This window comes from Peromyscus maniculatus, chromosome 3 (assembly GCF_049852395.1).
Source record: "Peromyscus maniculatus bairdii isolate BWxNUB_F1_BW_parent chromosome 3, HU_Pman_BW_mat_3.1, whole genome shotgun sequence".
In the NCBI taxonomy this organism is placed as follows: Eukaryota; Metazoa; Chordata; class Mammalia; order Rodentia; family Cricetidae; genus Peromyscus; species Peromyscus maniculatus.
In genome coordinates, this window is record NC_134854.1 from 65,734,238 (window position 1) to 65,756,483 (window position 22,246).

A 22,246-nucleotide genomic window follows, 5' to 3' on the forward strand; every position below is an offset into this window, starting at 1 on the left:
GCTCAGTGTGGCTCTTGCTTAGGCAGTATAGACCAGATTGGGTTGCTGGGATTGCGGGGGCACAGTGAGCTCTATGAGCCACTTAAAAACAAGAACATTTCTGTGTTTTGCTAGCTGGGGAAAAGCTTCTACTTATCTACGAGGGAGCACTGAATTCTGGGAGAAAGTAAACGATTTCTTTATGATTTTATCTCCATCTTTGGAGCAGTCCATGCTGAGTGAGGTGGTGGTGAGGATGAGCCAGGAGGAAAACCTGAGGGGATTTACCCCCAAATCAGCTTTGCTCAAAACTTCTGATTTTGGTATTTGCAGAGAATAGACCTCTCTAGTTAGCCATCACTGTGATGAACACCATGACCAAAAGCGACTGGAGAAAGAAAAGGTTAGTTGCAGTTTACAAGCTCTAATTCATCAGAGAGAAGGCAGGGTAGGAGCTCAAGGCAGGAACCTGGAAGGAACTAACGTAGAGACCATGAAGGAAGGCTGCTTTCTGCTTCCTTTGGTTTGCTGGGGTACCTTTCTTACAAAGCCCAGGCCCGCCTCCCGAGGGATGGCACAGGCCACCGTGAACTAGGCCCTCTGGTGTCAATTAGCAATTAAGGAACTGCCCCTCAGACATGGCCACGGGCCAGTCTGGTAGGAGCAATCATTTAGTTGAGGTTTCTTCCTCCCAGATGACTCTAGATTTGGGTCACGTTCACATCAGAAGTTCACCATGACAAGACCCAAGCTGGCCTTTCTGTTACATCTTCTGTCTGCAGCTCCCGCAGCCTTCTGCCACACGGTGGCCCCCGAGGGCATCTCCAGAAAAGCTGTGCCTGTGTGCTCATACGGCCCCTCCCTAAGCTTCCGTGTTCATCCTGTGAAGGGTGTTCTGGGCTCCCTCTTAGACTCTCCTGCTGTAATACATGCTTCTAGAAACTTCTTTCTTCCCAGAAAATCCTGAAATCCTCCTACCAGGGAGACTGGGGTCCTAGTGACCTCCTTGTGTGGCTCCTGGCCCTCTTTAGGATTTACGCCCACTGGCCTGAGGCTAGAGATGGCCACTTCATCCCACAGAGGAGCAGCTGAAGGAAGCCAAGTGGATCGCAGAAGCTGTGAGACATCGATAGGACATGGGGAAGGACCAAGGTATGTTTCGTGTGTGTGTGTGTGTGTGTGTGTGTGTGTGTGTGTGTGCGCGCGCGCGCACACACACACACACACACACACACACTGTTAAACTTTTGGGGGAATGTTTGGCCCATGAAGGCAGCCTACCCTGTGTCAGGTTTAATTTCAAGAGCACTGGGACATTTTTTCCCAACCAAATCCAGACGGGGTGTAGCGTATACTTCCTAAGAAAGTATGTGGGGCAACTTCCTGCCAGAGGTCTGTCAGGGAGGGGTTCATACCCAAGGGGGAAGAAGAGGGCAGACTGGGAGGTTCAAGAGGCTGTCAGGGGGCGTCTCAGGAGTTGGTCTCCCAGGAGGAGGTCAGCACACGCTACTGGGACATTGGGTCTCCTGGAGAAGCAAATGCAGAATCTGTGTTCTAAATACTTTCTCTTCTAACACTTCCTAGTCCTTGCACAGAAGATCCAGTTAGACGTGTGTAGAAGGAAGTCCAGTTTAATCCCAACTGGCCCCCACCTGCTAACCCTTTCTCATGTTGACTAACCCGCTGGTTAGGACTACATTTCTTCTCCTGCTGGGCTCTGGGGGCCTCTCTGACCTCCTTTCTCTGTGACCACTTGCCCTTTGATGTGGGATGAATTCCTGTATCACAGAAGCTCCTCCCAATGGCTGAGCTCATGGTTCCCTCGGGCTGCATCCTGGGAAGACTGAGAGGACTTAGGTACAATCTTAACTGCCAGTACAGGGTGGTGGTTGTATCCTGGTGGAAACATTCTGCTCTCTGTAACCAAGACCTCTGTGCCACCAGAGTGGGAGGTTTTGGAGACTGGAGCAAATGTTTTGCTGACGCTGAGTGGTGCTGTTCTCACTTGACCTGTGGGTTCCTGAACCATGAATCGTGGCTATGGAGAGACACGGCACTGTGTGCTTCCACATTACCAGGCCCATGTATAAAACTGTGGCCACTTTGTGCCGAGCCCATTGGCTGATGATTGGGTGACTGGGGAAGAGGTTGACCGGCACCAACAAAGTGGGTCATCCTATCAACTTGATGGCCAAGATCTTCCTTTGTTGAGGTCAGAAGTTCTCCTGGTTTTCTTCCTTCCCTTCAGAGCCTTCCAGACACTTCTTCCAGACCAGCACTGATTTCCCAGCCATGCTGTTTCCAAATCCACAGCACCCAGCCACACTGGTGGCTGGAGCCCACATGTTGGTAATAGTTGCACATCTGACCATTTCTTCTTCTAGTGAAATGAATAAGGTGCACTGCTCAAAGTCCTGCCCATGGAGGGAATAGCCTTCCAACACTGTCCTCAAGAGATGCCAAGCCTGGGACACAGTGCTGGAGCTGTCCTCTGCTGCTGGTGCCGACATGTTGTACAGAATCGTCTGTCAAAGCCCAAGTCTCCCTTTGCTCTGTCCACTGATTGTAGGGGACTCTGCATGAGGTCACAGATTCTGGCCTTGAGAGAGAAGGCGGTGTAGTTGTATTAGGGGTATTGGGGCTACTGCTTCATGAAACCAGACTGTCCTTCTGCTCACATAGATTACACCTCCACAAGGATGGAGTGCTGGTTGTCCATCTACCTGATGGCCTGCTGGAGTCTTGGTGCATTATTTACTAGTATCATCAGTTATCTGAGGCTGGGAAATCCAAGATCAGGGGGTCCATGCCTGGCAAAGGCCTTCATATTATGTTATACTATGATGAAAAAGAGAAGGGTAGGGGGAGTGCTCTGGATATCGCTCTGTATAAATAAAACACTGATTGACCAGTAGCCAGACAGGAAGTACAGGCGGGATTAGCAGAGAGGAGAGAGAAGAGGAGAGGAAGGCAGAGGAGAGGAGACACCAGCTGCCATTCAGGGAGCATTATGTAGAGGCAACAGGTAAAGCCACGGAACATGTGGCAACATATAGATTAACAGAAATGGGCTGAGTATAAGAGTAAGAGCTAGACAATGATAGGCCTGAGCTAATGGCTGAGCAGTTTAAATAATATAAGAGTCTGTGTGTTTATTTTATAAGTGGGCTCTGGGACTGGCGGGACTTGGCGGGAGCTGGAGAGAGATTCTCCAGCTACAGGGGAGTGCATCCGAGGCAGCAGGAGGGGTGCAAATTCACTTACAATGATTTATTTACTTTTGAAAAAATGTGTAGGGGTGCTCTGCCTGAGTGCATGTTCATGCACCTCATAATGCAGTGCCTGCAGAGGCCAAAAGAGGAAATCAGATCCTCTAGAACTGAGTTGCAGATGGTTGTAAGCCACCATATGGGTGCTGGGAACTGAACCCAGGTCTTCTGCAAGAGCAGCAAGTGCTCTTAACCACTGAGCTATCTCTCTCACCCTACTAACACACTTTTATAATGATTCACTCTCCTCATATCCTAACACACTCCCACCAGAATGGCACTGATCTGCTTGTGGGTACAGAGCTCTCATGTCCTATCTTCTCTTCCTAGGTTCATCTCCCAACACTGCTGAATGTTGGATGAAGTGTCCCACTTTGGCGGATACATTCAAATCCTAAAACTCTACCCCCAGACCTCCAGTTTGTGTTTGAGTCACATACAGAGTATACTCATTCCAATAACTCCCCAAGTCTTAACATGCTGGCCCAGCTTTAACTCAAAAATTCAAAGTCCACCAGTGTTACTGAAGGCAGATAAGGATGAAACTCCAGGCAGGGCTTATCCTGAGGCAAATTCTCCTCCAGCTGTGAACCTGGGAAATCGAAACAAATGCTTCCAATGTACATCAGTGAGGTGGCCCAAGGAGAGTTTTCCTACCTCAAAAGAGAGATGTAGGTCAGAGTAGATAATAGACTCAGGTAGTCTAAAACCAACAGGACAGACAACATTAAACCTAAAGGTTCTAGAACAGTCTTTACTCATATGCTGCCTCCAGGCCACACTCTGGGTTTGGCCTCGGAGACTCCAGTAGCCCTATCAACAGCTTCTCTGAGATTAGCCTAGGCAGCAGCTCTCATGGGGAGTCAGATACCTGCAGCCTCACAGCAGAGATGTACACTTACCTCACATCTGAGTCTCCTTTTCCTCCACAGCTGATATTCTAAAGTGAGATATTTGACCATCACTTCTTTTATTTAAGAAAATAATACTTTTTTTTTTAAAAAAAAGTGTTTTGGTATGAAGATGCCAGATCCTCTGGAACTGGAATCACAGATGTATATAAGCTGCCATGCGGGTGCTGGGAATTGAACCCGGGTGCTTTGGAGAAGCAGCCAATGCTCTTAACCACTGAGCTATCTCTCCAGCTCCCTGACCATTGCTTCTTTAGCGTTGATATCTGGAGCCACTCTCAGGGAAAACTTAGCCTCAGACTGAAGGGGGCTCATGGTCATCAGAGAGGAATTGACTCCCGCGGAGCATGTATGTATCTGTGGGTGTGGTGAAGCTGCAGGTGCCAATATATATGCAGTAAAAACACTGCAAACTTAGGTGATTCTTCACTGATTGCCTTTAAACTTTTTTGTTCACGTTTTTCTTCATTTTCGAGATACGTTTGAGAAACATGTTATTATTAGTGAATAAGAACTCCTCCGTGGAGACAAGTCATGGTGGAATTACATGAAGGAAGCACACGTTTAGCAATGGCCACCTCTGAGAAGCGCTCACGGGGATTTCCCGTTCCTCCTTGACATTTTCAGAGTACACTGAGTCCTCTAGAATCAATATCACACTTTATAATGAGGACCACATGGGCCAGAGATGAGGCTTAGTTTGCAGAGTGCTTGCCTAGGAGGCATGAAGCCCTTGGTTCAATCCCAACCCTAGGCTAGGCTACCCGGTGAGCCAAGCTCAGGATCTCTGCATCTCCCAATCACGTGATTACAAGCACGTGCTTCCATTGAGCGCCGAGGCCTCACACTAGCGAAGCGACCTTACAGCTGAGCTGCCTCCCACCCTAGTAGTTTAAATTCGCAGGGAACAGGAGGACAGTTTTCCTGCTGTCCCTCTCCATTTGCCGAGGGGAGCATTGATGTGCTGCTCTTGTCTCAACAGCACCAGCCGGGACCAGGAGGATAATTTCAAGCGGAGCCAGGGAACATCCACACTGCGGCTCCTGATGTTAGGGAAACACGGCGCAGGCAAAAGTGCCACAGCGAACACCATCCTGGGTAAGGCCGTGTTCGAGTCCAAGTTCAGTGATCACATGGTCACCACCCGGTGCCAGAGTGAGAGTGTGTCCCTGGAAGGGGAGCAGCGGGTCATTGTCATCGACACCCCGGATCTTTTCTCCTCCCTGGCCTGTGAGGAGGTCAGGCAGCAAAGCCTGAAGCAGTGCCTGGAGCTGCTGACGGCTGATGGACGCCAAGTGCTGCTCCTGGTCACTCCCATTGGCCACTATACAGAGGAGGACAGGGACGCCATTGAGGGCATCGAGGGTTTGTTTGGCCCTAACGCCTACCGTCACATGATCGTGGTCTTCACTCGGGAAGATGAGCTGGGTGAAGACTCGCTGAAGGACTACATCATAAGCAAGAGTTCTCTTAAGGCGTTGCTTGAAAACATTGGAGGTCGATACTGTGCTTTCAACAACAAGGCAGACAAGGAGCAGCGCGAACAGCAGGTGTTCCGGCTCCTCGATATGATTAAGCAGTTGATGGTGGAGAGCCCGGGGCATCTTGTGCCCTTGAATGTGGAAGACAATGGAGTCCAGGTAGGCCTGGTGGGAGGGACATAGTCCTAAGTTAGTGCACTATCTTGTGTTTTACAGACATGCTTTGTTTAGGGAGATGTGTTTATATGCTCTAGGCCAGCGTTTCTCAACCTGTGGGTCACGTTTGTGTGTTGAACGGCCCTTTCACAGGGGTCACATTACAACCCATCACACAGTAGCCAAATTACAGTTACGAAGTAGTGATGAAAATAACTTTATGGTCGGGGTCACCACACCATGAGGAGCTGTATTAAAGGATCGCAGCACCAGGAAGGTTGAGAGCTGCTCTAGAGTAATAGGTGGAGACATCAAACTGCTGGAGTGTCAGCCTCGGGACTTTGGACTTAACTGGAAAGTTAATGGGAAACAAAATCCTTGTGTCATGAGGCCCCCCCATGTTATTGAACACTCTGGACTCTGCATAGTCTTTCTTCTGACTTCTCAAAAAACCAAGCAACAAAACACCTAGTCTTGTTTTTCCCCATTTCTCTTTCTGGCTGTTCCAAAGACATCTGTGCACCTGTATTGCCCTCTGCCCTGGCACTGCCTTTGCCCCCAACCCTGCACCAGCTCTGCTCCGTGCCTGCACCCACTCAGTGTCAGTTCACTTCCTCTGTCCCCTTGGCCTCTTGACTCTCTCATCCCTGCTTGGATCCTCAACTTCTCCGCCCTCATAATGCCCCTTACATCAGTCACTACCAGCTCAAGGGGTTCCTGTAGATACATTTACAATAGCTACATCCCTACAAAGCCATGAGGATAGAAAACACCTGTTAATCTGTCATAAAACAGATGTCATACATAAGATGCCTCTGGGATTTGCTGTGGAGATAAATGAGATGCTTAAAAGGTTGTTAATAAATAGATGTTGGGTATTTATTAGCTGTTATTATTGAGATGTATGAGGATTAGAGGAATTATGAATATTAAGGATTTCAGGGGGCTGGGGAGATGCTCAGTGGTTAAGAGCATTTGCTGCAGAGAACCTGAGTTCAGTTCCTAACATCTACACAGGTGCTTACAACCATCTGTAACTCCAGTTCCAGACCTACCACCTCTTCTGACTTCCAGTCATGGTACACATGTGGTTTGCATACATACATGTAGGCAAAACACTTACTCATGTAAAATAAAATGGTAAATAGATCTTTTAAAATATTAGGGATTTCAGCAATCCAAAGGGAAGAATGTATAAAGATTCTTACCCCAGCATCCTTTGAAATAGCAAAACCAAAGACCCGCCACTGAGAGGATGGCTACATCATTTATGTGTGTTCATAGTATAGGGTAGGTTGGACCAACTAAAGGGTGTCAGGTGGCTCCCTCTTTATTAACTTGTGCAGGTGTGACGTTTATGATTCCAAGCAGAGTGCCAAACAGGAAGCTCTGTGAGTCTCTCCTATGTATGTGGATACTTGTGCATGTTTGTGTAAAGACAGAGAAATACAGACGGGTATGTAAGCGCTGACGGCTGTCACTTTTCCTAGGGGTTGGAAGATTATTAATTTTTAGATCATGCATAGCATATTTACAATAAAGCAATGAGAAAGAGATAGATGAGAGATAGGGAGGGAAAGAGGGAGGGAGAGAGAGAGAATATCAAATGCATTAAAGATGTTGGTGAGAACAGGTAAGGAAGCAGAGGCAGGCTCTTGTGGTTGACATGAGCTTTAAGAAATAAGGTTAGAATGGAGCTCAGGAAGTTTCTAAGAATAGCCCAAGACCGAAAAGATTGTTTTCATGTTAATTAATGTGTTTGATTTTCCACACCTGGTGAAATATTATTATCAATTTAGCTTCATGTCAGAGGCTCCATTACCATCCTGGGGAGCAGCAAGGGTACTGGAAATGCCTCCATCTCTGGGAACCTGCTCAACAGCATCAGTGAGTTTGAAAGCTGGACAGGTGCACAGAGGAAATCCAGGACCGTGACCTTACTGTGACCACTTCCTAATCAGCAGATATTCTGTCTCCAATTGTCTCCATTTGCTATTGTGCAGAAAATGATCCTTTTGTCCCTGTGTGTGTCATTTCCCCTTTATTCTCTAGGTTTGTGGGAGTAGAGCTCCATATGAAGGAGGAGACCATCTGTGTGGTAAGTAGATCACTTAAACATTTAGACTCATGTCTACATTCTTTGAATGCACTGCCCAGCCAAACGAAAGTGGAAAACTAATGAATCAGAAACAAAAGGTACACAGAGACCCAGTATACGTGGGTGTCCATACCTTTTCCCAGAGGACGTGTGTGACTCAGCACAGCAGCAGTCCAGGTGCTGGACACTGTGGTGTCCCCAGCCTCCCCCGTTGTTGTGTGGATAGAGCCAGCCTTGCTTCCCCCAACTCTGTTTCTTCTTCCTGATCATGGGTCTAGCATTCCTGACTGGAGACCAGGAAACACTCCCCATGGATGACACTAGCTTCTAGCATCTTTGTACGGACTTCCGTTAGTTGTGTGTCCTATGCAGCAACACAGGTCAGTACACAATAGTAAATAGAATGTCTATTGTGAGGGCACACAAGGCTTATGAAGTCACAGATGCATTTTTGGCTGATTTCTGGGTCAGCCCTATGTAAGAACTGAAAAATCTCACAGTGAATCTCACAGACAACATCCTTTCCTCATGAAGTACTGCAAAAAAAAAAGTCAGTTATGAAGTTTAGTAATAATAATAATTGAAGCTAACATTGTGGGCTAGGAAATAATATACATGTACTTCAGTCCTCAAAGTCTATAAAATTATATGTATAGCATATGTACAGTTTATAATATCTTGGCAGGCATACTAGTGGCCATGGAAGGCATTCTTTTTCATAAGAACCATGGAATGAAGGTGTCTTATCAATGTACTGATTTTACAGGCCTTGGGATTAAAAATTCAGCGAATGCCCATTAGTACAAACCCTCAGGAACATGTATGTGACGGTGACTGATCTGACACAGTGAAGAGCCACATCCCGGGGGCGGGAGAGAACTTTCAGTGGCACATGGCTTGCACTCGGTGGTTCTGAGGACGTCAGGCATGCTTTGGACCGGGTGCTAGTAAGCAATGGGTGCAGCTAGAAACTTTAGAAACTTTAGGATTTTTTTTTTTTAATCCTCAGGATGGTGAGGTCAGAGAGAGGCCACAGCTGTCCTTGCCGTCAATAGAGGGATATTTTGGAACTGTTGACATGCTGCATGTGGTCATGGACTTGGAGAGCTGATACTGCCCTGGGACTGATAGCAGGCCGCTGTCTTCTTTCCCAGCACCTGTTTCTATTCACTGCACTATATGGGCTCTCTGTAGTGAAGGAGCCCTCATTGGAAAGGAAACAACAAATGGAATAATATACTTTTGTTTGCTTTGTTTTCTTGGGGAGGAAGTTTACAAGACAGTGGGTTTTTTTCTGTAAGGGTTTTTCATAGACACTTTGCTGTTGGTTGATCCTCCTTCTACCCCCCCCCCAGTATGCACACCCCTTCCCTCTTAAAGTCCTCTACTCTTATCTACTTCCCGTCTACCTATCTTCTACCACCCCTGCCTCCATAAGGAAACCTGCCCTCATACCCCTCCTCAGTTCCTGTTTCCACAGGAACTCCCCATCAAACAAGCAGGACTACGAAGTTCTCAAAAGAGAACACGAGGCGTCTGTCCAGCCCTGGGTTACACCACTCAGTATAATTATTTTTATCTATTCTCCTGTAAACTTCAGGTTTCTTTGTAGCTGAATAACATTCCATTGTGTATGTGTACCACATTTTCAATGTCAGTTCAATAGCTGAGCGGTAGCTGAGCTTCGCCCATTTCTTAGCTATTGTGAATGGAGCATCAATAATCACAGATGAGCAGAGATCTCTGCAGTGTGGTATAAAGTCTACTGGGTTTATGTCAGGAGTGGACTAGATGGGGCAGAGGGTAGCTTCATTTCTTCCTTCCTTCCTTCCTTCCTTCCTTCCTTCCTTCCTTCCTTCCTTCCTTCCTTCCTTCCTTTCTTTCTTTCTTTCTTTCTTTCTTTCTTTCTTTCTGGAATTTCCAGATTGAATTCCAAGGTGTCTATACCACCTTTTACCCCCAAACTGTATATAAGGGTTCATTCCTTTTCCCCCATATCTACACCAGCGTTTGATGTCATTTGTATTCTTGATAGCCATTCTGACTAGGATTACAATCCTCTTTAAGTAAAGGCAAATGCATGGCGCTTGGCTTGTGTGATTGTGGGAGCAGTCTGGGGGAGCTCTTGAGAAGCAGTCCTGTTTGTATGGAAACCCGAATAAGCAGCATGTGTGGACACTAGGTGAGGAGCTCTGTCCTATGTGCAGAGTGTGAGGGCAAGGAGGAAGTGTGTGGGAGTAACATTCAAAGTCTGACTCAAGTTTTCCTCCACCATGAAGCCTCCGTAGCTGCTCTATGCCTGTCAAGTTAGCAGAGACTGCCTAGGTAGAATCTTCTCTCACCCTTTCGACAGCCTGGGGCATTCCACCCTTGTGTGCCCTGAGAGTCAGAAGGGAACAATTTGTCCAAAGGGACATAGCAAGAACTCATTATTTTGTTTTCTAGTTCTATCCAGACATAATTTTATTCTTTTTTATAGCCAAATATATTATATATACATATACACACATATATACATATTAGATTAAGATAATTAAAATGTGGTACATATACATAATGGAATATTATTCAGCTACAAAGAAAACTGAAGTTTACAGATTAAATAAATAAATTATATTAAATTGATAAAATATACACATATATACATCTATGTCACATTTGTGAGTGAATGTTCTCATTTGTATATGTGTACATGCGTATGTGCAGGTAAGTGTGTGAACATGTCTGTGTATTGTGTAAATATGCAAGCCAGAGGACAACATTGTGCATCACATTAGACACCATGCACTTTTTTATTGAGACAAGATCTAGTCCTGGCCTGGCACTCACCCTATCAACAAGACTACCCCGCCGAAGTGCTCTAGGGATCTACCTATCTCTGCCCCCACAGTGCTGGGATTCCAAGCGTGCACCACCATGCTGGGATTTTTAATTTTTTCATGGGTTCTAGACATTGAACTAGAACCCTCATTATTACAAGGCAAGTTGTTTGGCAACTGGGCTGTCTCCCTAGACCCCATATGATGTTTTCTTCATTTAACTGTTGATGGTTTCTAGGCTAATTATTATATTGTAAATAATGCCACAATAAATACAATGGTCAAGCATTTATTTTGTGTGTTAATTAGAAAGTTAGTACAAAAATAATATCTTCTCCTATGGGAGTCTGTTGGAGTCCAGTTCTGACCTGTCAAAGGGTTCTTGGGTGGAGAAGAGAAGAATGAGGAAATGTTAGGTAGAAAGATAGCGACAAGGAGAAAGAGAGAGAGATATGGGATAGCTTTGGGAAGGCCTAGGTCAATACCCAGTCGCCCTTTGGTTTATTCAAAGGGGCTTTTTCCCCCCATGCCAAGGGGAGGGGCAAAAGACATCTTGCAAAATCAAAGCACAATGTATAGCCAAGTGTAGACCCTTCAGAACACCTGGTAACCATGCCCGTGGTCAAACCGTCTCATTCTGCAGCCCTGCTGGGTAAGGCAAGCCCAGATTCTCTGAGCCTAAGTAAGGTCTCCCTAGATAGTTTCTGTGGGCCCCCACACTCTCCTCTGGATAACAGCAGTTCTCACAGCCTCCTCCCATAGATAGCCATGCCCCAGACTCCTATAAACATAGATTAATTTGTTCTGTTCTGAACTTCAGATAATGGAGTCATACAGAATGTCAGTTTTGTGTCTGGCTTCTTCCACTTCGCATGCCTCTGCATTTCATAGATGTTTAAAAGACAATGAGCCAACAACTGAGCATTTTATTGTGTGAGTTTAAGGCTAAGGGGCATTTTATAATCAGACTGTCGCAGCCCTTGCCTTAGTCCATGACCTCATGCTATAATACTTACTTTAGAAGAATGAGGGTCAGTGGAAGCTCAGTTTGGCACAGTAATTCTCCTGGAAGATCTTGGGTTTCCTGTATTCCTTCTCGTTCATTCCTCCTTCCCATGCTTTCTACCTGGATGTCTGGTTCTGCCTGAGATTAGAGTCCTGCTCAATGAGGCTCTTCTAGAACAGATCACGTCTGTATTCAACCACAGGAGGAGACACTGCATCTATTTTTATTTTTCTTGTCTCACAGGTCCAGAGAAGAAACAGCCTCCTATTACAGGACCTGATCAGGATGTAGAGATGCCAGAACTGAGGGTCCTCCTCATGGGGAAGCGTGGTGTTGGGAAAAGTGCAGCAGGAAACAGCATTCTGGGGAAGCGGCCCTTTAAGATTCAACTCAGTGAGCAGGGGGTCACCAAGGACTTTTCATGCCACAGCAGGGTCTGGAATGGGAAGAAAGTTCTGGTCATTGATTCTCCAGAGATCTCATCATGGAGGCCTGATGCAGCTGATATCAAGAAGCACATCTCTCCAGGTCCCCATGCCCTCCTGCTGGTGACACCACTGCACTCTTTGATAAAGAGTGATGACAAAATGTTCAGCCAGGTCAAAAGCATCTTTGGAGAAAAATTCACCAAGTTCACAATTATTCTCTTTACCAGAAAAGAAGATTTGGAGGGTCAGGATCTAGAAGAATTTATAGAGAAAAATAGTCATCTCCACAGTCTCACCGTGAAATTTGAAAACAGATACACGGCTTTCAACTACCGGGTAACCGGGGAGGAGGAGCAGAAGCAGGTGGACGAACTCCTGGGCCAGGTGGAGAGCATGGTGCAGCGCAACAGCAACAGACCCTGTATCCTCCGAGAGAAAGGTACGGCTGAGCGGAGGAAATGGCTGTGCAGCTGGAGCTTGGGATATGAGGCACAACCTAGAGCTATTGCTTTCTGAAGGAAGTGGAGAGGGTGAGAAAAGGTCCAGGCTGGGAGTGTAGCTAGGTGCTTACCCAGAATGCACTAGAGTTGATCCCTAGGAGGTCATCAACTAGCCATGGTGGTCTATGCCTGTAGTCCCAACACTTGGGAAGCAGAGTCAGGAGGACCAGAAGTTCAAGCTCATGGGCTGAATGGTGAGTTCAAGGGCAGTCTGGCTTAAATAAGACCCTGTCTCAAAACCGACTAGCAGGTGCATACTTTTGTCTCTTCTTCAAATTATCCTAAAGTTATGAGGGTTGCTCATAGCTGGTTTTTAATTCCTTCCCGACCCCCATCCCACCTCTCCAGCATGGAGACCTCTCCCAGTCTGGTGCTGCTGGGACTGAGCACTCATCGCAGTGATGACAGTTTCAGGTCACTGGCTTGCTTCTCTGTTCTCTTAGCCCAAAACTCTCTCTGGGTTGTTTATTCTTCACTGCTCTGGAGATGGGGACTCTAAGAAAGTGTAAATAGGGCTTGGGAGATGACTCGCTTGCCTAACAAGCACAAAAACCTGAGTTTGATCCTCAGAACCCTTGTCAAAAAAGCCGGGCACGGTGGTGAAGGCTGCACTCCTGGTACTGGATCAGATGGATCTCTGAGATTTGCTGGCCAGCCGTCCTTACCTACTAATCAAGTTCCAGGCTAGTGAGAGACTCTGTCTCCAAAACCAAGGTAGACTGTGGCTGAGGAATGGCAGCTGTGATGTCCGCTGGCCTCTCCACGCATACCATAATGCATATGTATACCTGCACACACATGTGCATCTAAACACACACCAACACCCTTATATACATGCACTAGGAATGTAAAAGTAGCAAATAGAGCAAGAGGGTTAGGAGCTAAGGCATGACAAGGACAGGGAGCCTGAATGCTTGTGGCATCTGGGTAGCATGTGGCACTAGATGAGGTGATTCCAACTCTTGCCTGTTGAGAAAGGACTGCCCACCCTGTCGGTCCTGCCCGCTCTATTGACCTCATCTGAGATCTTTCCCATTTCCACTCGTCTGTTCTCTTCTGACTCAGATGTTCTTACTCAGGAAGATCAGCACCACAAATGGGTGTCCCTGTTTATTGCCCCTTCACATTCCCCCTGGAGGGCCAGGTTCCGGGAGCCACCTAAATAAGTACAGGGGAATGGGAAGGCCAGGAGGGAGTGTGTGGAGAAACTTGAAACAGGTTTTAGAGAACAGGTAGGGTTTGGATGGCTGGGAAGAAAGGAAAGACACCGCAGAGAGCACACTGGCAGCTTCAAGGGAAGAAATAGGGCCAGGTGGTAGTGGCTCACGCCTTTAATCCCCACACTCAGGAGGCAGAGCCAGGTGGATCTCCATGAGTTCGAGGCCAGCCTGGTCTACAGAGCGAGATCCAGGACAGGCACCCAAACTAGAGAAACCTTGTCTCAAAAAAAAAAAAAAAAAAAAAAAAAAAAAAAAAAAAAAAAAAAAAAAAAAAAAAAACAACAACAACAAAAGAATTAAAAAGAAAAGAAAAAGGACCGACTAGGCATGCCTCTTAGGAGGAGACGAGAGTGGTTTGGATGGCAACAGGGTTTCCAACTGCAAAAAGGTTGGATCAAATCTCAGAGACATGACAACTGAGTCTTTTCTAAGTACAGAAGCAGGGATTGGATACAGAGCTATGAGACTGGGTTCAGCATGAGTAGCTCAGCAGTTGTTCCTGGAAGGAAGACCAAGGTGGGCTTTCCTCCCTCTTTGGTTTGAGGTAGAAATGGTGACTTGACAAGGAGTTCATGATGGAGGACCACTGAGAAGAGACGGTAAAGGGCAAAGGCACCAGGAGCACCCGAAAGAGTAAACATAACGAGATCTCTGCCCCTGCAAATACTATTTATAGGGACCTTCTCTCCCATCACCAACACCATTAAAGAACAGTGTTGCTGGACATTTATTTTAACCAGGAAGTTCCTTTGGCTCATCATTGAAAGACATAGTAAGGTTCATCATACTTTTAATGAATTTTAGTATGAGATAACCAACACAACTGGTAATCATTGATAGAATATGTGATTGTTTTTCCTGAAAATCCAATTGTATAGACTAGATTTTCAGACACTGCAAAGACATTTTGCTATGGTTATTAGGAGTTGGCAAGTTATTAAAGGTGTGAGTGCCACCTTTTTCTAGCCTTTGTATCTAGTGGCTGTCTGTTCTCTGACCCCAGATAAATTTATCAGGGTACACAATATTTTGGGGAACACAATACCACCACATTTCCTCTCTTTTTGTCTAAAATTAAAAAAAGCTTATAATGAATACAAGAAAAACTATCTCCAACAAGTTTATGCAATATACAGTCAAGATTACATTAACAATGTCTAGTCCATTAACATTTGACAGATTCAGATTAAAAACTCCATTATATATATTAACAATGTCCAGTCCAGTAACATCTGATAAACTCAGACCAAAAAATTTTCATTACTTATCTTATTTAAAACAAGTAGTTCCTTTTTAAAAGTAGATTCCATAATCTCCCTTTTTATCTTATTATATCCATATTCTCTCTTTTTTCTTTTCATAATACATTCAGTAGTCTACCTTTTGTCATTTTTATATCTTCCCCTTTTTCTTTAGTGTAGATTCAATGATCTACCTATTAGTCACAATAGGAACGGAAGATAGAAGTGAAATGTGTAGACTAGACCCAGCAAAGATAAGAGGCAAAGATAAGGCCACTGTTTCTTCTAGGTACCAGGGATTGAGAAGAGGTCCCGGAGAAGGGAGCAGGTAGACTCAGAGACAGGAGATATGCTATGTTCATAGGTGAGCAGTGGGCAGAGCATTGTCCAAGTCCTTCTGTTGAGTTCATAGACCACACATGAACCAGGCAAGCCAGTCTCATGTGTGGGGTGGACCTGCTGGGTGAGGGCTGCTGAGCTTAACGATGAAACTAGCGCTGTGAATACCTTGGAAAGATGAGTTCTGCATCATTCCACTGTCATGAGTCCTTCCCCATTTCCTCTGCAACAGAACTCTTAAACATCATCCTCGTAGGAAGGAGTGGGACCGGAAAGAGCGCAACTGGGAACACGATCTTGGGGAGACCTGCCTTCCTGTCTCAACTCGGAGCTCAGCCTGTCACCACTAGAAGCCAGAGTGGGAGGAGGACGGTGGACTGGCAGGATATTGTGGTTGTGGACACTCCGTCATTCAGCCAGTTGCCTGAGATTCAAAAGGACCCTTCCAGGATGGAGGAGGAGGTCAACTACTGTTTGTCTCTCTGTGAAGAAGGAATGAAGGTTTTCGTCCTGGTGGTCCAGCTGGGTCGGTTCACCCACGAAGACGAGGCAGCAGCGGAGCAACTGGAGGCCATTCTTAAGGAAAAAATTATGATTGTGCTGTTCACACGAAAGGAGGATCTGGAGCACGGGGACCTTCGTGACTACACTAGTAACACAAAGAACAAAGCCCTTAAAAGAATACTTAAAAAGTGCAAGGAGCGAGTTTGTGCTTTTAATAACAAAGAGACTGGTCAAGACAGGGAGGCCCAGGTGAAAGAGCTGTTGACATTGGCCAATAGTCTCAGACAGAACTGTGGTGAGCATTCACATAAAGGGTGGTTTTGGACCAGTTTAAAACAGTAGGCCAACACATTTCTAGGTTTTTTTTTTTTAAATGATGAGCTCAAGTGAGCAATTAAAAGGTCTGGGGACACAGGGATGCCATCAGACAGAGGTGGGTGGGATGAGGGATGGCATGACTGGAGGGGGGGTTCCCCTCAAAGAAAGTTCACGACTTTGAAGCTTGAGGGATAAACGCACCTCACGTTGGATGTAGGTGTTCGGATGAATAAATTGTCAAGTTAGGCCAGGCAGTAGGGAATTAGAGGGGGAAGAGAATACAGTAGAGAACATGGGAAATGTTTTTAAAATCAAGATGATATGAAGGGTCAAAAACATTTCAGCAGTGTAGGTTGAACAGAGTCAGGACTGACACCATGACCAAGGCTCAAGTTAACACTGAGCCCCAAGAACCCTGAGAACCAGGGGATCTGGGCGGATCCACACACAGGGACAAGCCCAGCATTCTTGGGCATGGCAGAAAGTGGATGTGAGCATCAGCATTCCAACTTCATTCTGTCTTTGTGCCCAGCCTCACTGGTGTGGGACACTTACTCATGGTGTTCTGTGCATGGCTGCGAAGATCTGCTGGAAGTTGCTTGAGGTGGACAGCATGTGAGATGAACAATATGAAACCTTCTGCAAGGTATAGTAAGGGTCAGGCATTTTAAATATCGGCTACTTTCATATGTACCTTGAGAATATATATATATATATATATGTGTGTGTGTGTGTGTGTGTGTGTGTGTGTGTGTGTGTGTGTGTGTGTTTAGTTAGCTTCAAGATTAACCTATTGGTAGGATAATGAAGTCTGGAAATTGATATTTTTTTTGATATTATACTTTATCTTAGCCAAAAGGCTGAGAAGTGATTCCACTATAATTGAATGCTACATATGTCTTAACATGGTAATGTCTAGAAAATGTATGTGTAAATATATTGAGTTGAATCATATAATAAAGATGAATTGGATTATGACTTTATGCTTTCCTCCCAATGGCATTTTCTTGTTTAGGTAAAGAGCCTAATTTCATAAAGAGGCCACTGAAATGTTTATGTACTTTGGCCCAGGTGAGTTTTCTCTGGTGCCTGGGGGTCTTTTAAATGAGTGACAGTCACTTGTATGACAGGCCTTTGCCAGCTCTGGGATTGTCTGCCCTAGACATTTTACCAAACCAAGGAAAAAATGAATGGGAATGGCTGAGAACCAGGAACAGGAGGATTGAGGTCTGGATGATAGTTGTGCCTCTTCCCTGAGATTCCTTTCTGCTCGAGGGAAGTCACACATCCCTGCTAGCTACTTCGGGTTGAGCAGGTGACACTTGGAGCTGGCCATGGTCAGGGATGCACGGGATAAGCAATGTGGTATATTCTTGTTGTAGGATCTAACATACACTGAAGCATTTCTTGAGGTCCATTTCTGAGTGGAGCAGTGGTATCGCTGTCAGTTGCTCTAACAAGCACGTGGAAAGAGACAGGAGAGTTGGAGGTTTACAAGGGGATGCTTGTATAGAACAGATGAAGGGGAGTGGAACAGGCCGGGAAGGCTTTGGGCCATGGTGCCAATCATGTGCCCTTGAAGGGAACACAGAAGGGCAGGAAACTGACAGAGCCTGTGACAGATCACAAGGAGCTCCACAGTGCAGACCGCTCGGTCACGAGTCCTGCTCTGGAGACACAGAGTCTCTGCTGGGCTCAGCTTGACACCAGGAACTTCCTGGGAAGAGCATGGCTTCATGGCCAAAGCTGAGGTGGGTCCTGAAAGCATTGCCTTTGGGGGCTGCCAGCTAGATGTATGCCTTGGAGCTGAGTAACAGGTTTCTTCTTGGAGAACATTCGAGGCCTTTGCTATTGGAATGCTCCATGTACATTCACTGCCCACCTGTGTCTAGGACGCTCTTCTTTCAGGATCCGGCTTTTCCCAGGGAAACTGGAAAAAGATTTCCAGGCTGAACTGCAGTCTTGGCCCTGCATTCTACCCGTCTCAGACTACAGTTGGCTCCAGGCACCCTCCTCCCCAGCTCCCTGTTCTCAAAGCCACTCACCTGCTTTTACCTTTGTTCATCTTGGTACTTCCTGTTGCTGTGACAAAATCACCACTCCTGAGGGATCAGAAAGGTCCCTGGTGACCATAGACCCCCTAGGCTGAGGTGGCTGTCCTTGCCCATTCTCAGAGGCAGTTGGTCCCAGGATGGAGGGCCACATATATTCCTCTGTGCCTCTTGTACCACAGCTACATGACTTCCTCTCACTGTCCAGGGCCAGTTGATGCCACTAGGATGAGGTTTTTCTTCATGTCTGCTTATTTGTGAACACAGGGAGGCCCCAGTGTCCAGGTGGCAGCCATAGCTCACCCATCAATGGGACTGTATTAGTTCCTCTGCACTTTGCTATGGTCAAACACACGATAACCATAAGGAGAGAAGGGAGAAGGGAGGGAAAGAAGAATTTATTCTGGCTCATAGTTTGAAAGTCCAGTCCATTATTATCAGAGCAGGCACTGTGGCAGGAATAGGAGGCAACTGGTCACCTCTTGACCAAGATTAGTAAGCAAAGAATGATGCATAGTGGTGCTCAGATCACTTTCCCCTTTTTACTCAACCTGAAACTCCAGCCCATGAAATGTTGTGACCTACAGTTAGGGTGGGTCTTCTCACATCAACCCAATCTTAGAAACTCCCTCACCGCTAGGCCAATAGTCACAGGATGTGCTCAACAAAGACAGGATGTAAAAATGTCACTATTATCAGCACAACACATTTCTCCCCTCAGCCACATACAGTTCCTGTTTGTTATTTTTCACCTACATTGTCCTCACAGATGGTGTTGACAGCTTGTGTTTCCTGCAGAGGAAAGGGCTAGACTGAGCAGAATCCAGTCTGCGCAAAAGTGTCACACCCCAAACAGTCTCAGGCAGCACAGTTAGCTTTTGCTTTTCTTAAGTCAACAGTGCCCTGAAGTTTAGCAAGAGGTTATGCTCACAACAGCTATGACTTCCCCCAGCCTCCACCCCACCTGATATTGTGGCTAGGACCCCAGCAAGGTCTTGTTGTCCCTTGGACACGTTTCTGAGGTTGCCTGGAGAGCGGACGGCATGGGCATCTGAAATCTGTCGCCTGGTGGATGGTGTTTGTGACTTGTTTGCATTTATCTGACTCACCTGAAGCTACTGCACACTCCGCAGCGCTGATTAGCAAGCCTGTCTCTCAACCCTATCAGTCACTGTGTCTCCAGGATGTCAACCTTCTCAGCTCTGTTGGTCACCATGTCTTCAGCATGTCACCACCCTCATTTGTATTGGTCACTCTGTCTCCAGGAAGTTAACATGGAAACGTTTACCAGGAACTTTACTATTTCTTCTGACAGTTCCTGCTCCCATCAGGCCATGAGTTTCCTGTGACACTCCTAGTCACTCCACTGGCTACATGTTCTCTTCTTCTATAGATCCCCATTTGGGAATGGTGTCATTATTTGTTAAGTTCCAGTGAAACTTGACATTTTCTTTTAGTTACAACAACAACAACAACAACAACAACAACAACTTTATAGCTCTTCACTGTATCCTTCCCTCTTGTCTTTACATAAGCTATGGTCATCATGATGTTTTGGTCTGGGTCATGGCTGCTGTTTCTTAGGACTGAACTCTTTCAAGACTTGCTTTACCCAGCCTTCACTGAAGCCAGGTTCTGTCTATAAGGCTTCTGTGTGCCGTGAAGTGATGTCTGTGGTAACGGCAAAGTGCTCCAAAAATTGTTACTTCAAAAACAAACAAACAAAACCTGAGAACTTTGTGTCCTAACCGTGGACTGGGCATAAAAATGGCAACTGAAGAAACACAGCAACAACATTAAGTTTTGTGGTTGATTTGCTTCACTTTCCATATCCAAAAATCTTCTGTAGCCTTAAAAACAAAACCAAAAAACAAAAAACAAAATAAAACAAAAAATTTAAATAAACACCATAATGTAATCTATAATCACCATGAAAACCACCACCTAGCTTTCTCTGAAGGGGAGTCAAATAAACTTGGAGTTCCCTCAGAACCCCATTCCTAGAGAACTGACATTTTTGGATTCCTGGAAGACCCTACAGAAAGGCTTGTCTTTGGTCTAACAGCTTGCCTGGTGGCAACAGTCTTTTCCCTATGAATGATTCTTGAGAACGATTGTTTAATACCACAGATGAATGGGGCAGTGAATGACAAATATGGGAACATTTAAGAGGAAAGGTCAGGAGTGAGTTCCCCGTGGGGACTTTGAAAAGCTTTGACATACTCCTGGGAACCCAGGAGAGCACACATGGACAGTGTGTACATGACTGGGGCTGGGGAATGCTCAGGACAGACCAGGGCATGCTGCAAGATTCCACTCCTGCTTGGTCTTGAGGCTCTTCACAGGCAGAACACAAAATAAAGGCAGAGTTGTGCACCCCTGGCGAGTGTTGAAGATGTGTCCCAAAACACACACCAAGAACTCCTCCAGTCTGGGAGAATTACTCAGTCCAGGAATCTAAGCCACTTTGTTTGATCATTAGTTGACCACTGGACTACCTGAGCAGACTTCAGCGACATGTGTATGTGCCAAAGGGCACAGACTTTACAGAATCAGATCTGAATACTCAACAAAAACAAAAACAACAGCAACAAAAACAGACCTTGGCACAGGCAACCTGGACCTGACCTCCAGAATCACCACACCCTATTATTTAAAAGAGTCCATTTTCAACAAAAATTAAGCAAGCAAAGACAATATCACCTAATGTGGTGGTTTGACTGATAAATGTCCCCATAGTTTCAGGTACCTGAACAGTTGGCCACCAGTTGTTGGCACTGTTTGGGCAGGTGTAGGGGGTGTGGCCTTGCTGGAGGAAGTTTGACAGCGGGACTGGGCTTTGAGAGTAAAAAGCCTCATCCTACCTGTAGTTAGCTTTCTCTGCTGGTTGCTTTCTATTCAATATGCTAGCCACCAGCTTTCTACTCCATCATTGTACACCCCTGCTTCCATACCTCCTGGCCACAACGGACTCTTACCCCTCTGGAACCAAAAGTCCAGGTAAATGCTTCCTTCTACAAGGTGCTTTGGTCATGGTGTTGTCACAGAAGCAGGAAGTTAACCAATACAGCCTGTATACAGAAAAAAAAATTCCAATGAATCTGTCCAGAGAAAGCTCAGATGTAAGACTTACCACAAAAGGTTTTCAAGTCAGCTGCTAAAAATCTTTCAGAATAAGCAAAGGGGACATGTCTAAAGAACTAAAGATATGTTTAAAGGATTGCCCCGTTAAAGAACATTTAAAGAATGCACCAGGAAAGAGATGCACATTGTGTTTAGAACACCAAGTAGTGGCTCCGGAGTTGACAAAAAGCATAATAAAATGAAAAGTTCACAGCAGGGCTTGATCGCAGATTTGAACAAGCAGAAAAAGCAACTAGTGAACCGGAAGGTGGACAATTGAGATGTACACTCTGGGAACAGAGAGCAAAAAGGGACTAAGAGAAAGCAGCCACATTAGGGACCTGTGAAGTTTATGTGTAATAGGAATCCCAGAAGGGGGAGGCAGGGAGGAAGAGGGAGCTGGAGAGATAGTGATCATATTAAACAAAATCTATTCATCTGCACATCAAAGACATTAATGAACTTTAGATAGGATAAACTTAGAGGAACTCATACCTGAGCACATTATAATCAAGTTTTCAAGAGACATCGAAGAGAATCTTGAAAACAGTAAGAAAGAAGTGGCCCGTCATGTAGAAGGGACCTTGAAGAAGAGTGCTGCCACTTTCTCATCACCAACCAGAAATCAGTAAGTTGGCACAAAATACTGGGAAAAATGTCAACCTCAAATTCTTTATCTGGCAAAACTCTTCTTCAAACATAAAGGAGAAGCTGTAAGTGTCGGCCTACACGTCTAACCTCAGTACTGGGAAGGCTGAAGCAGGAGGATTGCTGTGAGTTTGAGGCCACCTGTCATACCTTCC

General features: G+C 45.7%; 1 protein-coding gene across 2 annotated transcripts; it reads left to right on the forward strand.

Annotated features, from left to right (window-relative positions):
• The first annotated feature begins 831 nt into the window (after positions 1 to 831).
• On the forward strand, positions 832 to 17,252 carry Gimap8 (GTPase, IMAP family member 8). Of its 2 annotated transcripts, none has more exons than XM_042273198.2 (5): positions 832 to 1,131; positions 5,142 to 5,799; positions 7,849 to 7,894; positions 11,963 to 12,586; positions 15,704 to 17,252. In XM_042273198.2, exons 1-5 carry the CDS (start codon positions 1,040 to 1,042, stop codon positions 16,291 to 16,293), a joined length of 2,010 nt encoding a protein of 669 aa, XP_042129132.2. In that variant the 5' UTR covers positions 832 to 1,039; the 3' UTR covers positions 16,294 to 17,252. The 2 variants fall into 2 exon arrangements, with proteins under 2 accessions (XP_042129132.2, XP_006995502.2); XM_006995440.4 differs by having other exon boundaries at positions 834 to 1,131; positions 15,680 to 17,252.
• The last annotated feature ends 4,994 nt before the right edge of the window (positions 17,253 to 22,246 follow it).